This window comes from Triticum dicoccoides, chromosome 1A (assembly GCF_002162155.2).
Source record: "Triticum dicoccoides isolate Atlit2015 ecotype Zavitan chromosome 1A, WEW_v2.0, whole genome shotgun sequence".
Taxonomy (NCBI): domain Eukaryota; kingdom Viridiplantae; phylum Streptophyta; class Magnoliopsida; order Poales; family Poaceae; genus Triticum; species Triticum dicoccoides.
This window is the reverse complement of record NC_041380.1, coordinates 2,331,703-2,357,784: the sequence shown is the minus strand read 5'-3', so window position 1 is coordinate 2,357,784 and position 26,082 is coordinate 2,331,703. Positions and strand designations below refer to the sequence as shown.

The window sequence follows — 26,082 nt, the reverse complement described above, 5'->3', positions numbered from 1 at the left end:
TTGCTGCAGTAAAAAATTTACACAATAGGTCCTTGCCTTACATTGTTTCCAGGTTAAAACAATAACCTGCAAGATGTCTAGTAATCCCACAAAAACGAGAAAGAATGCTCAAGGAAGGAGGGGGGTGAACAAGAAATACCCCTACCAAAAGGAAAACCTTCAAGTCATAGCAAAACATGTACGAAGTCATGCCTCAAGTCATACCTGTGGACAAACGTCATAGCTTCCGTATGTTCGTTTAATTGACCATGTATCAGGTTTTTATTGAGGTTGAAGAACAATACAACTGATCAGACACACAAGATATAACACATGCATTGTTGATAGGCTTGTACTTGGTCAGTTTTGATAAACAAGGTATCCTCGGGGCTGCCCACTGACTGAAGTTGCCTCGTCCCTAACTTTTGAGGAGGCCATCACTTCCCACCCTTGCTGTCGGGTCTTGTGAGTGAGTTTATCTTGTCCAGCCAGCGGCCTGCGATGTATCTGTTAGCCGCCTCGGTCAGATGAACGCCAGCCCAGTACAGACGACCAGACGGATCAATGCATGTTGTTGCAGCTGCATCCCCACATCGAACCGACGCATTGTACATGTACCTTCCAGGTCCTCCACAGCACACAGAAAGTACATCTTCAAAACCTGCAATCATTCATAGCCATCAAAGTCAACACATTGCATAATGAAATTTTGCCAGTGCGCCAACTAACATAGATTCCTTTAGGCGTATTTCCTCCGTTCCTAAATATAAGTCTTTTAAGGATTTCAATAAGAAGTACATGCGGATGTATATAGACATATTTTGAAGAGTAGATTCACTCATTTTGCTTCATATGTAGTCCGTATTGAAATAACTAAAAGGACTTATATTTAGGACGGAGGGAGTATACTATATTATATTTAATGGAGGGTCGGGCCCTAACCAAACTTGTGAGGCGACTCCACCATGTCCATGACTGGGCCGAAGTGATCCGCGTAGATGATCCTGACGTTCCGGTGCTTGGCCTGGAGTTTGGACAAGGCAGCCTGCAGCAGCGAGTTGTGGTACATCCCCAGCTCATTGTAAGCTTTTAGACAACCAGTTTTGGAGTCGTATGCTGCTGGTGAGGCGTCGTCGAACTTGGTCAGAATCGGCGGTGAGCATCCTGATGGGATCACACCCGGAACCACCAGGCTCCGCGCGCCATGCTTGGTGATCAGCCTCTGTTGATCACATCAGCAATCTATTTAGCATGCAAGCTTGGTTCAATATATATGCATACGTGATGCATCCACATGATTGCTTGATGGAATTACCTCGATGGCCATGGATATGGTTGCCACGATATCTGGAACGAAGGACCTGACTTCCTGTACCGTTTTCTTTTGGAAAGAGAAGTGATAGTCGTTGACGCCGAACTCTCCCACGAAGAAGAGGGAACTGTCAAAGAATTCCTTGCACTCTGCATGCATTATCATTGGAGTTCTTATTGTTGAGTATAATGTTTATTAGGAAAGACGAGATAGACTAGGATTTGTTCTGACTTGTCTTGTACTTCAAGTAGATGATTGTACTTCTATATATATGCCCACGAGGCTCAAGCAATACAACAAATTATTCCACCAAACCTCTCTCTCCCTTCTAACATGGTATCTATCGCAAGTCGATCCTACACCCTAGCCGCCCCCGCTTCCGCACCTGTGCGCCGCCCCCGGGGCGGTCGGCCTCCATGACCGCCGCCGGGGGCCGCGCCCCCGTACCTAGGGTTCGTCCGTCGGCCGTGTTGGCCGGCTGCCCTAGAGAGTCTTTTTTTCCCGATCCTTTGATCCGGGTTTTCTCTTTCTCGTCGGTCGCTTTGATCGGCGTCTACTTTTTGGTTTTTCGGTCTATGTGATCCGGTTTGCGTCGCCCTCCGCCGCCGTCGACCCCGTGCGCCTCTACTTCAACACCGGCGCGATTGGCTGGCTTCTTCACCGACCCGGCGGCCTCGCGCGTCGTCCGCGCGTCTGCCTGTCGGTCGCCCCGACTCGGCGGCCTCACGCGTCAGCCCGCCGGTCGCCCCGACCCGGCGGCCTCGCGTCATGCAGCGGCCCTTCACCGCCGCCGTTCGCGCGACGGCCCGCCCGTCGATCTACGCCGGCCATCACCGCCCTGCTCCGACCGGGACTCCTGCATCACCCCGACCCGGCGGCCTCGCGCCATGCGGCGGTCAATCATAGCCGCCCTGCTGAGCGCCGCCGCAGGCTTCATCTCGGACTCCGCTGCCACAACGCCTCCACCGAGCGACGTCCCCGACCTCGCGCGCGATCGGATTGATCACCCGCCCGCCGCCGCGATCTTCCTCATCTACGTCGCGGGACCGACCTGGCCCATCGGTTACGCGCGCCTCCGCAGGCCCGTGAAGATCGTCCCCGAGTTCAGCGCGCCTCTCCACCGATCGAGCATCGGGCTGCCGCTGTGTCGCCCCGACGGGCCGCAGCGCCGCCGCCACGTGGTTCTCCTCGCGCCTGCACCGACCCGCGTCACCGCTGCGTCGCCGCTTTGGGCCGTAGTGCCGCGGCCCGCGGTCCACTGCCGCCCCGGGGCCGTCCGCTAAAGGCCGTCCCCATGGCTGCACCGACCCTCGCGCCGCCGCTGCATCGCCCCGTCGGGCCGTAGCGAGCGTGGCACGCGGACCACGCCGCCATCCTGAGGCCGTCCCTGCGGCTGCACCGACCCTCGCGATGCCGCTGCGTCGCCCCGTCGGGCCGTAGCGAGCGTGGCATGCGGCGTCCCTGTGGTTGCACCGCCCCGCGTTCCGCCGATGCTGCGCCCCTTCGGGCTATAGCGCCGCGACCCGCGGTCCCTAATACCGCCCCAAGGTCTTCCGCCGTCGACCTGACCTGCCCGCGTCACCCCTTCGGGCCGTAGCGCGGCGGCCCGCGGTCCACTTCGTCGTCCCCGCGCGTCGACTCCCGTGGTATGCGCCGCGCCGCCTCCCTTGGTGCGGGAACGCCACCGTCCGCGCTGGTCTTCGTCATGCTGTCAGGGTTCTTCGCCTACTTCGAGCATCACCGCCGCGTTCCTAACCTAGCCGCCGCCGCCGCTCTTCTTTAGCCGTCGCTGCTACCCACGTAGCCGCCGCCGCCCGTCCACCTCCTTCGTCTTCGTCCAGCACCAGCCCGTCGCCAGCGTCGCCGTCATCTACCACGACCACTTCGTCTATTCCGACAACCGCGGGCGCCATCGGCCCCGCACCGATTGGCGCCGTAACCGTCGTCGAGTCCTTCTCTATTGGCCTCTCTGACTTCTCCGACATGGCGTACAGCTCATGCAGGTCCCTCGTCTAAGCATGCCCGGTGCTGGCAACACCGATGTGTGCCTTCATCCACGATGTGTCCCCGGGCCTGGCAAGCCTGGTCGGCGCTTCGTCAACTTCGTCTTCGTCCGTCTACGCATGCCCGGTGCTGGCAACACCGATTCGTGCCTTCGTCTATGATGTGTTCCCGGGGTTGGCAACCCCAACGCGACGCGTCGTCAACTACGTCTTCTTCCCGGCGCACCACTACTTCGACACCACTGCGCCCATGCTAACTCGGCGCCCCCTTGCGCCCGCGGCTCCACGGCAACTTCCTCGACACCGGCTACCCCGACTCGACATCGACCACGGCATTCTTCGCACGGCTACCTCGACCACGGCTCCACCACCCACGCTCTCAGCTACATCGACAAACAGCACAAAGGGCTACCGCCTGCTTGAGCAACCTCATCGGTTTCCACTTCAGCCACGACTCCGCGATGCGTCGACCGTTACGACTGTGGGGGGGTGTCCGTCGGCTTGCCTTCGGATTCTTCTCCAGTCGTACCGTCTGCGTCGCTACCGTTGTGACTGCAGGGGGATGTTGAGTATAATGTTTATTAGGAAAGTCGAGATAGACTAGGTTTTGTTCTGACTTGTCTTGTACTCCAAGTAGATGATTGTACTCCTATATATGCCCACAAGGCTCAAGCAATACAACGAATTATTCCACCAAACCCCTCTCTCCCTTCTAACACTTATCAAACGTTCACTTCGATAATGATGCCCGTGTATGGATAAATTACCTTGCTCTGTGCGGCACAAGTAGGGCTTCATGGCCTCGAACCACTCGAGCTGCACGCCTAAGCTGGTGTTGAGCGGGAACTTGCTGGGTGCACCGGGGATACCCCTCTCGTGGTAGAAATCGGCGTCAAGAGTGGTGGCAGCAGCAACGGCGAAATTGGCACCTTGATGGAAGCTGCCGTTGTGCACCTGGGTGGCGGGCACATATGGCAAGCCCATGTTTTCAGCTACAACCAATGTCCCAAAAATACATTAAACACATTGACAAATTAATCTAGCTTCTGGCTAGGACTAGGCCTATGCAATTAGTACTATGTACGTACCAATGAAGTCGATGATGAGCCGGCCATCGCAGTCTCGGCCACTGGGCCGGCCAAAGAAGGTGCTGCCATAGGGAGGTCGTGTAACGGGGTTGAAGATGGAGAACCGCTGGAAGATGACAGGGCCGTTGCCGGTGTCGGCTAAGGAGTCGCCGAAGCTAAAAATAGACTTGTAGTGCCGAGCGCCGGAGGGTGACGAGATCACCGGCATGGAGGACGAGAGTTGGAGGATGAGGAAAATCGCACATAGGACCGTATGCATCTTGAACATGTAAAATGGCACAGAAGTGGTACGAGATGCCACCGGTTCCGAACAGCCATATATAATCACACAAGCCAACGCCCAACAATTATTGATTAATGTACTGAATTATTAGTTTTTTTTTCAAAAAGAGGGCTCCCGGCCTCTGCATCAAAGTGATGCATACGGCCATCTTATTAACCAAATAACAAAATGTGCCAACAAGGTTCCAAAGTCTCCAGCTTAAAGAAAGAAAAAGATAAATGCAGCTCACACAGAGCGAAATGAGGCTAGACACACAAACTAGCCAGGGAAATGTGCCACAACCGGCTGGCTAAAAATAGATAAAAAAACTAATTGTCTATCCTATTACATGACCGCCATCCAAACCGGTTGAAGATATCCCGAGCTACCATCTCCCAACGGATAGATCCAGTAACCAAATACTCTCTGGCCTCCATCGGAGTGAGTAGCGACCACGAACGGATCAATGCCGTAGCTCGGAAAATAACCTGCAAGAAATGAAACCGTGATGTTCTGTTAAAAACCAAATCATTTCTGCAATTCCAGATAGTCCACAACAGAGCGCAAACTTCAACCCGAATATGTCTTGCTAAGTCTGGCTCAACCCCATTATGCCATGTCCCAAATAATGCATTGACCGAAGTCGGTGGAGTAATATTAAAAGCAATATGGACCATCCGCCAAAGAACTTTGGCCAACGGGCAATCAAAGAATAAATGCTTAATCGTCTCATCCCGATCACAGAAACTACACCTAGTAGGTCCTGTCCAATTACGCTTGATCAAGTTGTCATTTGTTAAAATAACTTGTTTATGGACAAACCACATAAACACTTTAATTTTTAAAGGAACTTTGACAGCCCAAACATACTTGGGAGTTGGAATAGCATTCGAATTAATAATATCAATATACATTGATTTGACTGTAAATACTCCAGGACTAGTCAACTTCCAGCGTAATACATCGGGTTGGTGAGAAAGTTGAACCTCCATCAGTCTCCTAACTAGATGGAGCCATTCTTCCCAATGATTGCCCGCTAGCGACCGTCTAAACTGAATATTAAGGGGGACAGATTGAAATACCGTCGCCACGAACACCTCACGTCGTTGAGCAATCCGATATAAAGACGGATATTGAATGGCTAAAGGTGAGTCTCCAAGCCAAGTATCCTCCCAGAAACGTGTATTTGTATCATTTCCAATAACAAATCTCGTCCTATTGAACATTGATTATTTGACTTTCATTAGTCATTTCCAGAAAGGTGAATCAGTCTTCCTGACTGCAACCTGGGACAATGTTTTAGTCTGGAGGTATTTGTTGCGGAGGATCTGCGCCCACATGGCCTCAGTCCCGGAAGAAAGCTTCCACAACCACTTACTAAGAAGGCATCTGTTCTTAACTTCAAGATTTTCAATACCAAGGCCCACTTGGTCTTTCGGTCTACAGATGATGTCCCATTTAGCAAGCTGGTATTTTCTTTTAAGTTCATCACCCTGCCAAAAGAAACGTAACCGATAGAAGTCCAGTCGTTTCCTAACACCAACTGGGACCTCAAAGAACGATAAGAGAAACATAGGCATACTCATGAGCACCGAATTAATCAATATCAAACGGCCTCCGTATGACATGAGCTTACCCTTCCAACAACTCAGTTTTTTCTCAAATCGATCCTCGATGCACTTCCATTCTCTGTTTGTTAGCCGACGATGGTGTATCAGAATACCAAGGTATGAGAAGGGTAAACTCCCCAACTCGCACCCAAACAATTTCCTATAAGAATCCTGGTCGTCTTTGGCTCTACCAAAGCAGAACAACTCGCTCTTATGAAAGTTAATCTTTAACCCGGTCAATTGTTCAAAAAGGCATAACACTAGCTTCATATTTCTCGCCTTGGCTAAATCATGCTCCATAAAGATGATTGTATCATCTGCGTATTGAAGCATGGATACACCTCCATCAACGAGATGAGGTAGCAAACCACCCACTTGACCATTCTCCTTAGCCCTTCCTATCAAAATTGCTAACATATCCACCACAATGTTAAACAGGATAGGGGACATCGGATTTCCTTGTCTGAGGCCTTTATGTGTCTGGAAGTAATGACCTATATCGTCATTCACTTTAATTCCCACACTCCCTTTTTGCGTAAAGGATTCGACTTGTCGGCGCCAGGCTTCATCAAAACCTTTCATACGCAATGCCTGTTGGAGGAATGGCCACTTAACCTTATCGTACGCTTTTTCGAAATCCACCTTAAAAATTACTCCATCTAATTTTTTGGAATGGATTTCATGGAGCGTTTCATGCAGAACAACCACCCCTTCAAGGATGTTCCTGTCCGGCATGAAAGCAGTTTGGGATTGTTGCGCCACAGACTGCGCAATCTGTGTGAGCCTATTGGTCCCGACCTTGGTGAAGATTTTGAAACTAACATTGAGGAGGCAGATCGGTCTGAACTGCTCAATCCTCACAGCATCCGTTTTCTTAGGGAGCAATGTGATAGTTCCAAAATTCAAGTGAAATAATTGAAGCTGTCCAGAGAATAGATAATGAAACATAGGTAGTAAATCGCCCTTAATAATGTGCCCGCACTTTTTATAGAACTCGGCCGGGAACCCATCCGGACCGGGAGCCTTATTGTTTTTCATTTGTGCAATAGCATCAAACACCTCCTTTTCTGAGAACGGGGCAACCAGGATATCATTATCAGCAGCAGACAATTGAGGCACGTCCTCAATCCCGGACTCATCGAGGGACACACAATTATCCTCCGGAGGTCCAAATAACTATCTATAATACTCGGTAATATAGGTTTTGAGATTATCCTAACCTAAAATAGTACCCTCATCCTGTTCAAGCTGAAAGATCCGCTTCTTTCTGTGCTTACCATTAGCAATGAGGTGAAACAATTGAGTGTTCGTGTCCCCTTGGACCACTTTGCGGACCTTAGCTCGCAAAGCCCACTTCAATTCTTCTTCGCGGAGAAGTTCTTTCACCCTCTTCTCCGCCTCATTTTTGACCTGGAGCTCAGGAGGCAGCAAAATCGCGGATTCGGCTTTTATGTCCAGGGCCTGTACAAGAGAGAGGAGCCTATCCTTCTCGATCTTATACACCCCACTGAGGTGCTTAGCCCAACCCCGTAAGAAACTTCTCAAATGCCTAATTTTATTCTGCCAGCGCTCGACCGCTGTCCTTCCGCCTATACCCTTGGCCCATTCCCTGGCTGTGAGGTCTAGGAACCCCTCGCGTTCGAACCAGGCCATCTCGAATGAGAAGGTGTTTTTGTTTCCCATATGGTTCGGCTCCCCTGAGTCTACGAACAATGGTGTGTGATCTGAAATTCCTCGCGTGAGAGCTTGCACCGTAACAAGAGGGAACTTTTGTTCCCACTCCACGCTGGCGAGAACTCGATCAAGCTTCTCATATGTCGGGTTTGGCAGAGCATTAGCCCAGGTAAACTTTCTACCAGAAAGCTCTATCTCCCTTAGATCCAAGCTTTCAATAATGGTATTGAACCTAAACAACCACCTGCCGTCAAAGTTATCATTATTTTTCTCCTCTCTCCTCCTAATGATATTGAAATCACCCCCGACCAAAATCGGAAGCTGTTCGGACCCATCGATCCGAACAAGGTCCGCCAAAAACTCCGGTTTAAGCTCGGGTTGTGCAGCACCATAAACCGCCACCAAAGCCCAGTTGAACCCATCAACTTTAGACCTAACTCGAAACTTTACCACAAAGTCGCCCATTACTACACTCGAGACTTCAAGGGAATCGCATCTCACACCAAGTAAGATACCGCCCGATCTACCTCGTGGCGGGAGGCAATGCCAGTCGAAATCAATACCACCCACAAGAGAGGATAGAAACTGCGGTGCAAAATTCTCTCTACCGGTTTCCGATAGAGCAATGAAATCTAACCGATGTTCCAGAGAAGCCTCAGCAAGAAACCTTCTTTTAGCCAAGTCCTTCAGACCTCTGCTATTCCAAAAGATTCCTTTCATAATTCATCATGGAATTTTTTAGCAGTCCGAATCCTAGCACTCCTACGAACTGCAGAATCGGGATAAATCTTTCGTTTCCACTTACGCTTTGGCTTAGTGGGCTCTGTCACCCGATCCTCATAACCGGGTTGAACGGAACTAACAACTGCAACATCTAAGGGCACATCATCGTCCTCAGACTCCTGATTAGAAGGTGCTAGATCCGCACACAGATTATCTAGCACTCTAACCCCTAACGCATCAATCTCCTCATCATTCATGGGTTTAACCGCAACAAGATTACGAATAGTCTCTAAGGCCCGCTCCGCCTCTAAATCTAACATACCATTCACCGAATTAGAGATTTCATTATCAGTGGCACCTAGTGAAACTCCTAATTGGTTTGCATTATTAATAATCTCCTCAGGAGGAAAATGCAATAAAGAATTAGATATGTTAACGGACATACCAGAAGATATCGCAGCATTGTGAAGCTTGGTCGCCCTCATAGCGCACCGCTGCTGCATATCATCCACCTCTGGAAGGTACAGAACGTGAGCACTCATCCGTCTCCCCGTCGAGACTGGGTCCGGGATCCCGCCAAAGGCAACAACCTCCTCTCTAGTGATCAGAGGAGGCGGCTGCGGGCTCCCAAGGCCCTCGGACAAGTGCCCTGCGGGTAGGATAAGAGACGGGACAGCTGGGGCCACCTTCCCACTCCCTCCTCTTGCCCCACCCACCGGCTCAGAGCGAAGCGTCGAAGTCGCAGAAGGCGCGGTCCTCCTGACTGCAGACGAGGAAGGGAGGTCTAGGGTCACCTGCCCCAGCCCCCCCTTCCCCAGCACCACGGGAGACCTGGGTGCCACTGTCAGGACCTGAGGAGGAAGAGCCGAAGCCGCCTGCCTCGGCCTCCCACTCCCAGCGCTGGCTGGCCCCGACGCGACCGGCGTCACCGGTGTCTGTATAGGAAGGGGAGAGGTCAAGGCCACCTGCCCTGACCCCCTCCCCCAAGGCCCACCTCGAACATAGAAGACATCACCGGAACCACGTCAACCGGTGAAGCAAGGGAAATAGGAGCGACCTCCGGCTCCACTTCCCGAACTGCAACCCCCTCAAAGTCCAACAAAGGAAGCGTGTGTTCAAACACATCATCAGTCTCCACCCTATCACTCCAAAGTCTGGGAGGCGCAGAAGCAGGCGCAAAGGACCCAAAACGCAACGACGTCGTAGGCACCGAAGGTGACGGTGCTGGCTCAACCCCAGTCCCCTCCATAGGCAACTGAGCATCTGGGCGAGAACCGGTCGACCCCTCTCGAGCGGAGTCGATCGGCGCCCCCTTGTTTCCTGCACCGCCGTCACTCTCGTGCATATCAACATCATCCCCAGTAACCTCCTCAGCAAACATCTCAACGTCCTCAAACTCTATGTCGAGCGGGAATACCTCTCCCCTATATGTCCAGTGTACCACATCAGGCACGGAATCAACATTCAGAACACTCACCAAGATCCGAGCCACTCCATGAGCCCGAGTGAAAGCCATATCCACTCTCTCCGTCTTCCCCACCATGATACCCATACTGGCCACAACTCGAACATCCTGCAAAGGCTTAGATGGGGCCCCAGAAAACCTCAACCAGACCTGTGTAAGCGGCTTTCCTTTAGGCTCCACCTTCGTCCACTCGTGAAACTCCAAAATACACTTAGTACCAGGAACTCTACACAAGCCAAAGCTCAGCAGTTTCTGCAAATCCTCCATAGAAGGGAAATCCACCTTGAAGACATAAGCTTCGAGGCTGACCAGCTCCCACTGGAAGTCACCCAGTGCCAACTCCTGAAGCGTCCGTATAATCTGAGCCTCAGTCACCTCGCCCTGAGTTGCTTTCACAATCCCGGTAGTCAAGAACTTTGTCTCCTCTGGAATCTCCCTCGCGGCCGGGGACTCGAAGAACAAAAGCTCCACACAGTAAAGCCCATACATAGTCAGAGATGGAGCCTGGTCACGCACTAACGGGCATTCTCCCGGATCATGTGCTGGCTTGCCACACGAGTCACACATCTCTGCCACACACTCTGAAATAAAATGGCCCTTCTCACCGCACCGGTAACAGAGCATCCTTTCCTTCTTGCGCACCCACTTGGACGCCCTCTCTGAATCAGATATGTCAGACGCCTCACCCACAACCCCAGGCACAGGAACATCAACATTGGCCAGGGCCGTTACCACGTCCATCGCCTGACTAGTAAGATCAGTAGACTGAGCGTTATCTGTCTCAGCAGCGGTAGCCGCATGGTCAACAGCAGCCGGGGGTGGAGGCTGCCGACGATACCTCCCACGGCCACCGCCCCGACCACCCCGATGTCCACGGTAGCCACCTCTCTGGCGGTGATCCGGACCGGATGCCCCCTCGACAAAGCCACCAGGAGGCCCGAGGAACGGTCTCTCAGCAGACCCGTCACTCCGCCAAGTATAGCCTCGGCCTGCACCGGTAGACGAGGAACCACGGTGCTTTCCGTCTCCTTACGCATCAACACCATCATCACCCCACTGACCTTAGGGCGGCTCAAAAGACTCTCGAACTGTCGAATTTTGCCTAGTCTGCGAAGGCCCCGACCGATTCTGAGCTGGCCTCGCGGCATAGTGCGGCGGCGGAGCAGCCCGAGGCGGAGCACCACACGGGACCGGCACCACAGGTCTTGGGCCAGACCCGCCGCCACGACCCATGGCAGTAGCCACCGGAGGCGTTGGCCCCGGAGGCCGCGGCCCTATTGGGCCCCCTCTTCCCGCGGGTAGCACCGGCAGCCTGGTAGGCGTTGGCCCCGTAGGTCGGGGACCAGCGGGTCCCCCTCTTCCTGCAGGTAACACCGGCGGCCTGGCCGCCGCAAGCACGGGCGGCCGCGTCCCTTGGTTGCCGCTAGCCCGTCCCGAGGCCAGATTAGGGGCGGGAGCGCCTCGCCCGGCGCCGGCTACAACCAGCCACCAGCACTGGCTGCGCTAAGCCCCGCGCCGGGGGCCCATCGTCCAGCACTCCCAGGCGGCGGCGGCACGACAGCCCCGGCCCTACTCGCAGCCGCTTGGGACTTCGCCGCCGGCGGCCCACCCGCTCCTCGACTAGCCATCGCACGCACTGGAGGAATCCGGCGAGCATGGCCAGGACCGCACGGAGGTAGAACAGGCGTCCCGCCCCGACGAACCATAGGCGAAGATGCAAACACGCACGCGCGGGAGGATTCAATCACGTCCGTGCATGCAGCGCTCGCGGCTATGCATGTGGCGCCCGGTATGGCCTGGGCCTCATACCCAGCCATCTCCCGCCCAACTAGCAAAGCGTCAACGCAAGTTGAATCCGGCCCAAACCGGCCCAGCAGCTGGTTCAAGCGCTCGCTGCGAGCCTCCCGGATCCCGCTCGGCAACCTCGACGGCACCACAGCCGCCGCCGCCGGCAGCGATCCGGCTGTCAACCGGCGACCAGGCCTTCTCTTCTTGACCACCGTCCACGAATCCGAATGAATTAAATCGAAAAGCATGAGGTTTGGAAGGCATACCTTAGGTAAAGGACCCTTCCACGGCCTGACCGCCGATGCCGCAGTTCTCCGGTGAACGACACGGTGCACTAGTTCCTTCCTCTCGTCCGGAAGAAGCCCGACCCGCGCCGGATCCTCCACCGGCACAACCTTGTCTACGGTTGTGGCCACCTCATCTTCGTCATAGCCTGAATGAAAGAACTCACATATCAAATCCGACGGAGTAGGCGACGGCGGCGAACCCTCGGAGTCATCGCCATCCCCGTCGGCATCCTCCTCGTCCGATGCCAACAGGGCCCAGAAACGGCCGCCGATGCCCGCCCGCGCCGCCGCCGCGGGAGGACGCAGCGCGACGGTCGCCTCCACGGTCGCCCGGGGAGTCGCCCTAGTCGCCCCCAACTCTTCAGCATCTAGGTCTTGGCCGAGATAAAACTACCTAAGCGAAAATTCACCTTAGTGTACGTATATTTGAAATTATTCATTGTTGGGTAAATTCTGTAAGTATGATTTTCTCTGCAGCATTTAGAGCTGATTTAAGATACTCCACCTTACCTCACTAGAGGTATGTTGGAATAAACCAGGCTGTCCGAGCACGGATTGGACCCAAAGGTAGCACAGAGTAGTATAAGGTTAGGTTAGCTCTAAACTACTACGTATATACTCGTACCACTTCTGTGCCATTTTATGCGATAATTAAATTCTACATGTAGTGCTGTTCGGTGGAGTGAAGTACGCTCCTATGTGCGATTTTCGGTGCCATTTTATAAGGTTAGGTTACACTACATCTAATTTTACATGTTCAAGATGGCACTACATGTATCCACCGAACAGCACTACACGTATCCACCGAACTACATGTATCCCCGGCCCTGTTGTAGTATAACCTTAATTTTTTTTTTAGAAAACTGTGTGCATACTAGTTCACCTGTGCAATCTCGGCGGAATAGGGATCGGGCTTATATATAAGCCAAAGCTAGCTGCTACCTCCGTAACTTAATATAAGATGTTTTTTGACAGTGTCAAAAAATGTCTTATATTACGTTATGAAGGGAGTGGTTGTGTATGTGCATGTCGATCTCCCATGGACCTGGCTGTTGGGAATGTAATCGAGCTACCACACGTGTGTATTGTCGAATAGTACTCGCTAGCGCCTTCGAGGTCGCGGCCTATGCGTGTTTTTGGGTCAGTCCAGGTGGGAACGACGGGAAAGTAACGTAAGCAAATGAAAGAAATTCATCAGCGACTGACTGTGCTGAGAAAAAAATAGCCTACTTGACAGAAAAGGCGGGCACTCTCGTCTTTAGCAAGTGAGCGATTGGAATCACCAGAAAAATGCATAAACAAACAGTTGACGGTTGAGAAGTACAGTACGAGATTAGAAGTAGCAAGTGAGCGATGGATACAGTACGCCACGGTTCGGTGGAGTGAAGTAAACTTTCATGCGATAATTTAATAGAGATTAAAGATACGAATAACTCATCTTCAACTTGAATTCGAATAGCTTTGTGAGCATAATGTTAGGTAGTGATCTGTTGGAGTGCTCTAATTGAAAAACGACAATCCAGTGTATACTAATTAGCAGCTTAAACGGGAATCCAGGGAACTAGCTGCATGTATTGATGTTCCTCCCGTCTTTTTTCGAGGTGCCCAAAGGGGTACGTAAGAGAGTAGATTTGTATCGATCTTGATCTTTTTGGTAGTCTGACGATGTGAAGACAAAATATCACCTAACAAGATGGGATATTATTTGTCGACCAAAAGATCAGGGGAGGTCTTGGGATCGAGAACCTCGAGGTGAAAAATAAGTGCTTGTTGAGCAAATGGCTTATAGATTATTGCTGCATTCCAAAGGAATGTGGGCACAAATCCTATGCAATAAGTATTTGCACTTCAAAACACTAGTCCAAATTACCGTACGACCTAATGACTCACCATTTTGGAAGGGACTCATGAGAGTGAAAGAAACCTTCTTCCATTTTCGATAAAGGGCGCTTTTATTATCTCAAAATGTAGCATCAAAGTGATACAAAGCATTAAGAGTATCACACGGCCTTTGCATAATTAGGATGCACACAACCAAACACCGGTAGTCTGATAAACAGAAAGATAAAAAACCGACAATTCGGCAACAGTAGAGTCCATAGACCAACACTATGCCTATGTCGAAAGAGATGGTGGACCGAGACGGAGATTATGCTGCCATCCATGTTGGATAAAAACCTCTGTAGCCACCTGCTCCAACAACGTACACACCGCCTTGAATAGAGGTCAGTACTCCGCTTCTTGTAGCGTACACCACGTATGAAGCGAGTGCGTACAACGGAAAATAATCTGTAAAAGAGAAACAATTTTGTCATTAAAAACAACATCATTTCTACATAGCCAAAGCGACCATAGTAAGCCATACACTCCCATCCTTATTAGCGTTTTGTACCTATTTAAAATACCGTCCAGCCAATGACCAAGAATATTGGCAACACTTATGGGCGGATACAAATTTGACGCTATTTGGATGGCTGATCACGTAGAACGTGCAAACTTACAGTGAAAAAAGAGGTGTTTAATTGTCTCGTAATAAGTAGAAAAACAACACTTCTAACTTCCCGACCAGTTGCGTCGTGCGAGGTTGTTTTTTGTTAGCACAACTTCCCTACGGAGATACCACATGAATATTTTGACTTTAAGTGGTACCTTCGCTTTCCAATTTTTTTGTTATTACTCACCAGTATCTCAGAATGCGTGAGCGCATGATACATAGAGTCTACTGTGAAAGACCCCGATGTAGTAAGGTTCCAGCGAAACACATCACGACCTTGTGTCAGGATAATCGAATCCAGACGGGACAATAGATTATTCCATGACATAAATCGGGTGCCAATCAAATCCCGCCTGAATGAAATATTTGGCGGGGATGAGCTGAGCACTTGCGCAATAGTATTATTCTTATCACGTGCAATGTTGTATAAGGCTGGGTATTGTTCTCGGAGGCTAGCATTGCCTAGCCAGATGTCTTCTCAACAACGAATCTCCAACCCGTCCTTCATCGCGAAAGACCCAAAGCGAAAGAGATGTTTCTTTGCCACCATTAGGCCGGCCCAAAAGTGTAAGTCTCCAGGTTTTCAATATACCTGAAACACTGCCTTCTGGCCTATATACTTATTGCGCAGCATGGTTTGTCAAACACCATCCTCAGTAAGAAGTTTGAACAACCATTTACTAAGTAGGGCCTCATTCTTGATCTGTATGTCATGAATACCGAGGCTACCCTGATCTTTCGGCCTACAAACCACACTCCATTCGGCCAGCCTATATTTTTCTTTTCACCATCTCCTTGACAAAGGAATCTGGACCTAAAATAATTCAGTCTTTGCAAGACCCCTTTTGGGAGCTGGAAGAATGAAAGCATATAGAGAACCATATTTGTGAGGGCAGAGTTTATTAAAACCAATCGTCCTCCAACAGAGAGCAACTTGCCTTTCCAGCTGCTCAAGCGTTTTCATAGGGTGAAGTTTATTCTTGGGGACGGAACAACAACAAGGTTTTGGGAGGATATGTGGTTAGGTAACACACCGCTAGCTCTCCAATATCCTTCCCTGTATCATATTGCTCAACGTAAGAAATATTACGTAGCAACGGTGATGCAGATGGTACCTTTGAATATCCAGCTCGGGAGGTCTCTAGTAGGGGAACGTTGGACCTCTTGGCTACACTTAGTCAGGAGGTTAGTGGAAGTTTACCTTTCAGATCAGGGAGACTCTTTCAGCTGGAAGCTAACGAGTAACGGAATGTTCACGGTTAAGTCGATGTACTTAGATCTCATAAATTCTGGCCCAATCCCTCGATCGCTTCATATTTGACGAGTTAAGGTTCCCTTACGAATTAAGATATTTATGTGATTTGTTCACAAACAAGTAACCACCTCGTTCGATCCCCTCGTAAACATCTCATGCAAAAAAATCGAAGCTCCTCGACTCCACCCACCCCGTCGCACCAAAAAAAAATCGTACGTATGCACATCCCACGTCTCATGTCCCCTTCCTTCCTAATCCATCACTCTCGATCCCGTTTGTGATGGTTCGACCTCTCCTTGCCTGCACGATTCCCCCGCGCTATCCCCGGATCTCAATCAAAACCATGCACGATCGGAAAAATTCCAGCTGCGCGAACCAACCAAAACCCTGCATGCTCTACGATTCACTCATGCCGCTTCCCACTTCTCCCAGAAACCACCGACCTCACTGTTAGAATAAATCCGAGGCATACCGTTGATCATCCGATAACCAAGCAATTACACGAGCACGACACCGAGATTTGTTAACGAGGTTCACCAATATGGCTACATCCCGGGGCTTGACTATGGGCGCTCCTCCCCATGACACCGCTACAATACCGCATCCGGTCGTCCTGGACACCGGCACATGCGGCCGGCTTCCCCTGCGCTCCAGTGCTATTATGTTGGCATAGGTTACATCGTGTGTGTAGCCCCGCTATATATGAGAGGCCTAGGATACAAGTGTCCTACTAGGACACGACTCCATATCCTATCTAAACACAATACAACTCAGAGTCCAACTGTAACCTAACTTGTACACAATATTCGACACAACTCTAACAAACTCCACCTTGGTGAATATTCTCCACCGCCTTGAATTCATCAATGTGTCAAACTTCCATGTACATTGGACTTGAGCTTATCCCATGAGTACCGCTGCTACTCCAAGGACTCCATATGACTCCACCTGCAACTTGTAGTTCCTTCTTTTCTTGACCATAGTCAACACTCGAGCAAAATTAAGTTCCTCTTTACTCTAGTGTATGCTCCCAACTTCCAGAGCTTCGTTCAATGCATCACACACACTGATCACTGACCTGCGTGAAAATGAACAACTCGCATATTGAGTGTCACACATAAGAGTTACTTGAACTCAACATCACCGCTCCTTTCTTGACTGCCTGTCTGAAACTTGAAGGAATTTCACCCTTGCTTTTAGTCATCCCGAGTCAAATTCGCAGTTGTCTCACCACATGTATGACCACTAGAGCCTTGGCCCGTCTCCATGTCCCGTGTGTACCGCACGCCTCGTCGCTATTACTGCGTCGAGCCTCCGCTGTCGCGGTCGAGTCTCAAGGGCCGCGGACCCATACCACTCAACCCCCACTGTAGAGTTCCACCGATCATCACCGACCGATGACGAGTTTTACGCTTCCATCAGACCACTGGGCTCCAGTCCGAATTATGTGTCACTCGCTTTTTCCCAGCCGAATAGGCTTCGATTCTCTGGATCCTTACACCGTAGCCCGTCAATCCAGCTCCACCTTCAACATGACTCCATGGTAGATGATCAGTCCACCCTCGCGCCCCGTCAACTTCAAGCTCCGTGTGCACCGTCTTGAATCAACCCCGCGCTATAGTCTTGCCGAAGTCACACAAGCACTCAGGCCCGTGCCGCGTGTTTCCACGCCCAGAAAACAGTCACCATCAGCACCACACTCCTATGTCGTCATCGCCGATCCCACCACCGTTTTCTGTACCAATCGACTTGCGTCGATCCGTCAGACTACCTAGTCCGACCCAGGCTTCCAAATCATCTTCCGCAAATTTATATCCATCACACGATAATTCCATCTTAACTAGCATGACTTCCCGCAACGCCTTCAAGCATCCCTTTTATGCCAACACATTTTTTCACCTTTGTCTGTCATAATCCAAGGTTTGAAATCCCGTTGAACTTCTCCACCTGAAACCTGGTACCTGTTGACTAACCCTGTGGAAAAATTATCTAAGCTGTCCACACAATGCCCCAAGTACACGAACCGAATCTCCACGTACTAATAGCAAAACCAACCAAAGAATCACTCTTGGCCTTCAGGTGGTGTAGCTCCCGTGGCTCAACTCCACGATGCTAGCTTTTGCCTTGCCCAAGCCCCTTGCTAGTTCCCGATGGATGCATCAATGGATATTTCCTTTGCTCGATTTGGACCTGGCTGCCTCTATTCTGTACTGTGACCCGACCCTTGCTGCTACCTAGTAGCGCACCTGTAGGTTTTCCAGTCGAACACGAGGACTTGGTTCTGGACTCGGTCCAGTTTTGTTTTCCAAACAAATCTCCGGATACGATCGCTTCCTACAGCCCCTGTTGTCGCTCGCCTCACGACTCCAGTGCCTTAGCCGCACGGCCTGTCCCGAACTGGCTACAGTGGCCCACGACCATGATCTCCAGCGCCACGCGCCCGACCTGTCCTCCTGCCTCCATAGTCTGTCCGTCTAGACCACCGGCGCACACGCCTTGCGCTTCCGTGGCCCAACTCCGCTGACCGATCTGATGCCCGACTGCCTATTACACCATCCGAATAGATCTTGTTGCCACCGTTCCGATCTGCCCAATCGGTTTCGACTTCACAACCATGATCTATCGGTTTCGCTTCCTCTAGATCAACCACCGTAGCCTCCTTCGAACCTTGCTCATGATACCACTTGTTAGAATAAATCCGAGGTATACCGTTGATCATCCAATAACCAAGCAATTACACGAGCACGGCACCGAGATTTGTTAACGAGGTTCACCAATATGGCTACATCCCCGGGGCTTGACTATGGGCGCTTCTCCCCATGACACCGCTACAATACCGCACCCGGTAGCCCTGGACACCGGCACATGCCGCCGGCTTCCCCTGCGTTCCAGTGCTATTATGTTGGCATAGGTTACATCGTGTGTCTAGCCCCGCTATATATGAGAGGCCTAGGATACAAGTGTCCTACTAAGACACGACTCCATATCCGATCTAAACACAATACAACTCAGAGTCCAACTGTAACCTAACTTGCATGCTCTACGATCCACTCATGCCGCTTCCCACTTCTCCCAGAAACCACCGACCTCACCACGACCTCTCTCTTAGATGAGAACCGTCCTCTCTCTATCTCTCATCCACATGGTCGTCAGGCTCTCCTTCGTGATGATGAACCGGGGCGGCGCGCTCCGCTGCTCCAAGGACGGAGCCGCCATAACCAGCTCCGTGTCGCCGTCTCCTCCACCACCCCGCACCAGCACACGGCACACCCTCGCCGTCGGAGAAGGAGGGTGACGGTGTTGGATCCTCTCGCGGCAGCGCCCGGCCTACTCCGCTATAAGCCTCTAATGCTCCGTCGAGATCGGACAACGCGGGGCAGGCGCAACATCCCCCGATGGGGAAGCCGAAGAATACATGATTTGCCATCGCGCTCACCAAGTCAGCATCGCCATCCGCCGCTCCCCAATCTACCCGGCAAATCGACTAATTTGGCGTACCCTTCTTCGGCTGCTTCCTCCACAACATTTGCCGACACAGCACGCCACTCTCCAGTCGCCTGGTTTCTTCCTACTGCACCCGCACCATGACGGCGCCGCCACCTCGCCAAGGCATGCCCTCCCCAGAATCAGCGTCGACTGTGAGGTGGCCGTCCACATCAACGCCGGCGCCGTTGTCATCATGGACTCGCTCCCGACGGTGCGGATCACGGCTTGCACCTGTAGGATGTATACTGTATAGTGCCCCATGTGCAAGCAGGATTTCGAGCCTACAACAGACATCACCCCAGCGGCAACAACGGCGACGGGAGCGGCTGGTAGCCGGTCGATGGAATAGGAGACGAAGGAAGCAATGGATGATGGTGAGGTTGGAGCCCTTCGCATGGATGTACATTTAGCTGTCGCGTGTGATGGAGCCATGGAGGAACAGGACGCCGGGTGGGGGTACGGGCGGCATGGGCACCGTCACGGTCACGGGCTCATAGCAGGCTTAGGTGAGTGATGCTACCCTCCAAAGTTTTTCATTCTCGCTGCTGCTTGTTGTGTTTTCCTCTTCTCTTTGTTTCTGCTTGTGTGACAAAACCCAAGAGAGGCCGCTTATACTATCAAAATTCATAAGTTCAGAACTGACAACGGCATCTAATATATCGATACTTTGATACTGGTACTAAAGCACTCCAACTATTCAGTGGAAGAACAGACAGAAAGTTTGTTTTAATTATTTTTGCTTGATCTATTGGATTATATTAAGTTGTTCTTCTGTTTTTGCAATTTATTTCAGCTCTCTATTTGTGATGCCCCGCCGTTTGTTTGGCCTCAAACTGTTTGTAGATAGGAATAGGATGCCACTCACTATGCCAAAAGAACCCAAACGTGTTTGCTCACTTCAGTCATCGTCTGGTCCTTGCGGTTCGTGCAATCAGCAAAAAATGGGTAGCAGTCGCACCCGAGTTTCCTTCCAGATAACCCATTGAAAGATTGCGTGGAAGCGTATGCCTTTGAGCAGGGACGCGTACGTGTTATATAGGCAATGCAGATTACATCATGCGGCAGTTAGGTTGTGGATTGATCCTCAAGGAAACTATACAAGAGATAAGGATAAACCCTAACAACCTAACCACCTAGATTACAACCCACACAATCTACCTACCTCTCTACGGTATACGGTTTACAATACTGTATACCTTGTACATGACTCTTTCTAACACGCCCCCTCAATCACAGCTTCATCAAGTTGAGATTGCCCTTGAAGTCTTCTAACTTCTTCCATGACAAAGCTTTGGTAAACCCATTTACAACTTGATCACCTGTGGGAATAAAACGGATATCTAGTAGTTTGTTAGCTACTCTCTCTCGAACAAAATGATAGTCCACTTCTATGTGTTTTGTCCTTGCATGAAACACTGGATTTGCTGACAGATATGTGGCACCAATATTATCACACCAGAGACGTGCAACTGGTGAGTGCATAACTCCAAGTTCACGTAGCAAAGTTTGAACCCAAATAATCTCAGCAGTGGCATTGGCTAAAGATTTGTACTCTGCCTCTGTACTAGACCGAGAAACAGTAGCTTGCTTACGTGCACTCCAAGAAATCAAATTTGGACCAAAGAACACACAAAACCCTCCTGTGGACCTTCTGTCATCTGGACATCCTGCCCAGTCAGCATCAGAGAAAGCACTAACAACATTGAAAGTTGACTTGGTAAATTTCAGACCCGTACTCATAGTACCCTTGAGGTATCTCAAAATTCTCTTAACAACTGTCATATGTTGAGAAGTAGGAGAATGCAAGTACTGGCATACTTTATTAACAAGGAAACAAATGCCAGGTCTTGTCAGTGTCAAGTACTGCAAAGCACCTACCATACTCCTGTATTTTGTTGATTCCTCGGCCCCTAGAGGCTCCCCTTCTTCTCTTGACAACTTTTCTGACGTGGAGAGGGGCATGTTTGAAGCCTTACAATTTACCATTCCTGCACGCTTAAGCATATCTAGGACATATTTTTCTTGAGTAAGGAGTATTCCATCTTTTACCTTTCTCACCTCAATACCCAAGAAATAATGAAGATCACCCAAATCTTTCAAGGCAAAATCCTTCTTAAGATCTTCTAGCAATGCTACAGTTGCATCTTGTGATGAGCTAGCAACAATAATATCATCAACATAAACCAACATAAAAATAGTGATATTTCCCTTTCTGTAGAAGAACAAAGAAGTATCTCCCTTGGATGATTTGAAACCAAGTATTTGAAGTTTTTCACTTAACTTGGAGTACCAAGCCCTAGGTGCTTGTTTTAGTCCATACAGAGCTTTATCAAGTTTGCATAGATAATTCTCCTTCCCTTTTACCTCATAACCAGGTGGTTGTCTCATATAGACTTCTTCCTCTAGAACGCCATGAAGAAACGCATTCTGAACATCCAATTGCCTTAGGCTCCAATTTCTTGATACTGCAACAGAGAGAACAAGTCTGATAGTAGCTGCCTTTACAACAGGACTAAAGGTATCTTCATAATCTATACCATATCTCTGTTTAAAACCTTTGGCTACTAATCTTGCCTTATACCTATCAACTTGACCATCTACTTTCCTTTTAATTCTATAAACCCATTTACAGTCAATGATATTCTTGTTTCGTGTTGGTGGAACTAGATGCCACGTCTTATTTTTAATAAGAGCACCATACTCATCATTCATAGCCATTTTCTATTTTGTGTCACTTAGAGCTTCATGCAAACTACTTGGCTCACCAGTAGTTGTTAAACCTCCAAACCGAGGTTTGAGCTTGTCATACCTGACCGTACCATCTGTACGAATTTGTGGTTTTACAATACCGTGCTATGATCTTGTCCTATGAGATGGCATATCAGGAGCTGCATCAGGCTGCGCCGCAGAAGATCCGGCCGAGGGAATCACAGCCGTGCGGGATCCCATGTCGATCCTGCCATCAGTTGCACGAGATCCCATGTCGATACCGTCATCAGTGCCAGGGGATCCGACATCCCGCCTTGTCACATCGGCATTGGCCGACGCGCCCACATCAGGTTGATCCACCTGGCAGTCATCGTGAGGCAGCGCCCGGTGCGAGGGACCGGTCGGCTAAGAAGTTGGCCCACCCGGGGAGCCAACGCCCGACACGCCCACGCGCCCTCCTGGCCCACCTGGGGAGGCAGCACCCGACGCGCACACGCGCCCCTTGGGAGGGGTGCGATCCGAGGCGGATTCCCCTGGGCTGCCGCCTGCACCTGCGCTGTCATCCTCGGAATCAGCGGCAACAGCACCTGAATCTCCTTCGTGCTCTTGCGCCGTTTTTGTCCTGTACCGCCTGCATAAAATGACGCATAGGGGCTGGATTTTCACCAGAATTAGCAGGAAAATTTGCATGTTGATCAAGCACTCGTTCACCCCCATGATCAATAGGCTCAGACAGGGTAGTTTCAGGTAGCAATAAGATCTCAGATCGAAGGGGAGTGCCTGCATTAGGGTTTAAAGCCTTGAAAGGAAAAACCGTCTCATCAAAGATGACATCCCTAGATATGTAGACTCGGCCAACAGCAACATCAAGGCATTTAAAACCTTTGTGAAGATTGCTGTATCCGAGAAAAACACATTGTTTGGATCGAAATTCTAATTTTTTGGAATTATAGGGATAGAGGTTTGGCCAACAGGCACATCCAAAAACTTGAAGGGAATGATAGTTTGGTTGTTCATGAAACAGATGACCCAGGGGGGTTTCATAATTGATCACTTTACTAGGGGTGCGATTTATGAGATATGTGGCAGAGAGAAAAGCCTCATCCCAAAATTTTAAAGGCATGGAGGCATGAGCCAAGAGAGAAAGACCCACATCGACAATGTGACGATGTTTACTTTCAGCTGATCCGTTCTGCTGATGAGCATGAGGACAGGAGACATGGTGGGTGATTCCTAGTTGGCGAAAGAAAGAATTTAAACGTTCATATTCGCCACCCCAGTCAGTTTGCATGTTGATAATTTTCCTATTGAACAACCTTTCAACTAATGCTTGAAATTCATGAAAGATTTTGAAGACTTCAGACTTATGCTTAAGAAGATAGATCCATGTGAATTTGCTATAATCATCAATAAAGGACACATAATAGTTTTTCCTATTGATAGAATCACGGGAAGGCCCCCATACATCGGAGAAAATTTGCTCTGAAGGAGCTTTAGATACACTGATCGAACTAGGATACGGTAGTTGGTGGCTCTTGCCTAATTGACATGCGTCACAAACACCTTCTTTATTCAACTCACTACTTGAAAAAGGAATGTTGTTGTGGCTAAGGACATGACGAACTATGGTTGATGAAGGATGCCCTAGCCGACTGTGCCACCTGTCCGTGGACACTTTATTGACACCAAACGCCTGTTTGCTGGAGGTCACCGGAGCCGATGATAGGGGGTAAAGACCACGTTTACACCTGCCTTGGAGAAGGGTTCTCCTCGTTCCCTGTTCCTTAACGAAAAATAAACGTGGGTGAATTTCAAGAAAGGTATTGTTGTCAGTTGATAAAAGATGAGCTAAGATAAGATTTTTGGTGGCATCGGGTACATGCAATATATTTTTGAGATGAAGATCACGAGTGGGGGTTTAACAGTGGATTGACCAATATGACAAATTTCCATACCTTCCCCGTTTGCAGTATGGACTTGCTCGTTGCTGTTGTACTTGTTGCGGATGGTCAACTTGTCGAGCTCGCTGGTGATGTGGTCCGTGGCCCCCCGTGTCCAGGTACCAATTTGTGTCCACTCCATAGGACGAGGTGGTGGCCGAGCCTGCACTTTTCTCGTTCTTGGTGAAGGAGATGTCGAAGCAGCGGTAGCACTCGACGGCGGTGTGGTTTGGCTTCTTGCAAATCTGGCAAACAACCTCAGGGAGATCGTTGCCTCCTCCATTGCCGTTGCCACGGCCTCCATTGTCGCGGCCATCGCCTCCATTGCCACGACCTCCATTGCCGCGGCCTCCTCCGTTTCCACGGCCTCCACGGCCGCCTCCGCGACCGAAACCACCACGGCCACGAGACACGGCGTTGGCCAAGGATTGAGAGGACTGATTTCCCCCTTCAAACATGGCAAGACGCTTTTCAAAACCAATCAGCTGAGAATAAAGTTCAGCTACCTTGATGGGCTCAGTCCTCGCAGCGCAGATGGACGAGACGAAGGAGATGTAGTCGAAGTCGAGTCCGGCGAGGATGTAGGAGACCATGTCGTCATCGTCGAGCGGCTTCCCTGCTGAAGCCATCTCGTCGCCTAGCGCTTTCATGCGCCCGATGTACTCGGCGATGGTCGCGGTGCCCTTTTTGGTGGTGGAGAGGGCGATCCGCGTGTTGACGATGTTGGCCTGCGTCTGGGAGAGAAACATCTCTCTGATCGCGGTCCATGCCGCGGCGGCCTTGGTGCAGTGGGCGACTTGGATCATCACAGGAGCAGAGATTGAATTGAAGATGAAGCTGAGCACCTGGGAGTCTTGCGCCAACGCAGTGAGATGTTCCGGATTTGGCACATCGGTGGGCTTGCCGTCCTTGTCGACAAGCTTGGGCTCTGGGAACGGGTGATCGGGGTTGAGGTGGTCGATCTGCCGGGCTCCGCGGATGGTAGCTAAGGCCTGTGCGCGCCACAGTAGGTAGTTGCCATGGTGGAGCTTTTCAGCGATGGGAATGAGGGCATATGGAGCGGCGGCGGCGGCGGAGCTAGAGCTGGCCATGGCTACTAGGTTTGATGCGAGCTGCTAGGTTTGGATGCGGTAGAGGAACTAGGCTCTGATACCATGAAAGATTGCGTGGAAGCGTATGCCTTTGAGCAGGGACGCGTACGTGTTATATAGGCAATGCAGATTACATCATGTGGCAGTTAGGTTGTGGATTGATTCTCAAGGAAACTATACAAGAGATAAGGATAAACCCTAACAACCTAACCACCTAGATTACAACGCACGCAATCTACCTACCTCTCTACGGTATACGGTTTACAATACCGTATACCTTGTACATGACTCTTTCTAACACCCATACCCCGGCCACCGTCGTTGCAGCCGCACATGGATTGCTATGTGATTCCCTGTGTCATTTCCATGTTCCCAAACACAAAGTATGGGTTGATTAAGTTGTTTGACGTTGGAATCGGCGAGGCTGGTCAAATTGGTGGTATCCTCCGATGTGCACGCCTCTGAACGTACGTCCATTGAGTAAGAACAATATTTCCTATATATGGGAGTCCTCACACAAGTATCACAATTCTATAACCCATTTATTTCCTTCAACTAATTTAGCAATCACAATATTTATTCGGTTTTTCTAAGCTTGGTAATGTGTTACCGCATGAGTTTTTTTGTAATCTCAATAGTGTGTACATTTGATTTTCCACACACCAAGCTCCGATGGAACATGGAAAGCAGATACCAATTACTCTGAACTTTGCATATCAGAATCATATCAATTTTTCTAAAATGGGTGTCCTATCCTATTCTCACAATGCATTTTCCAATGCCTTGCAGAAGGACTTAGCCCCTTGAAAGGTGATATTTTTGTCACTGTTGGGGGCCGGGGCCTAGCTTTCCACTGTCGATGTTACCGAGGTATCAATGACATCTCACATATGTCAACACTTCCATCCCTTAATTG

At 50.3% G+C, this 26,082-nt stretch overlaps 1 protein-coding gene and 1 pseudogene across 1 annotated transcript; both read right to left on the bottom strand.

The window, feature by feature from the left end:
• Positions 1-416: 416 nt before the first annotated feature.
• Positions 417-4,641, bottom strand: LOC119295565 (GDSL esterase/lipase At5g45910-like). The gene is made up of 5 exons (XM_037573993.1): positions 4,383-4,641; positions 4,062-4,286; positions 1,295-1,440; positions 922-1,201; positions 417-640 (listed from the first exon to the last, which is right to left on the bottom strand). The coding sequence occupies exons 1-5, from the start codon at positions 4,639-4,641 to the stop codon at positions 417-419; spliced, it is 1,134 nt and encodes a 377-aa protein (XP_037429890.1).
• Positions 4,642-24,544: 19,903 nt separating this feature from the next.
• Positions 24,545-24,686, bottom strand: LOC119296223 (annotated as a pseudogene).
• Between the last annotated feature and the right edge of the window lie 1,396 nt (positions 24,687-26,082).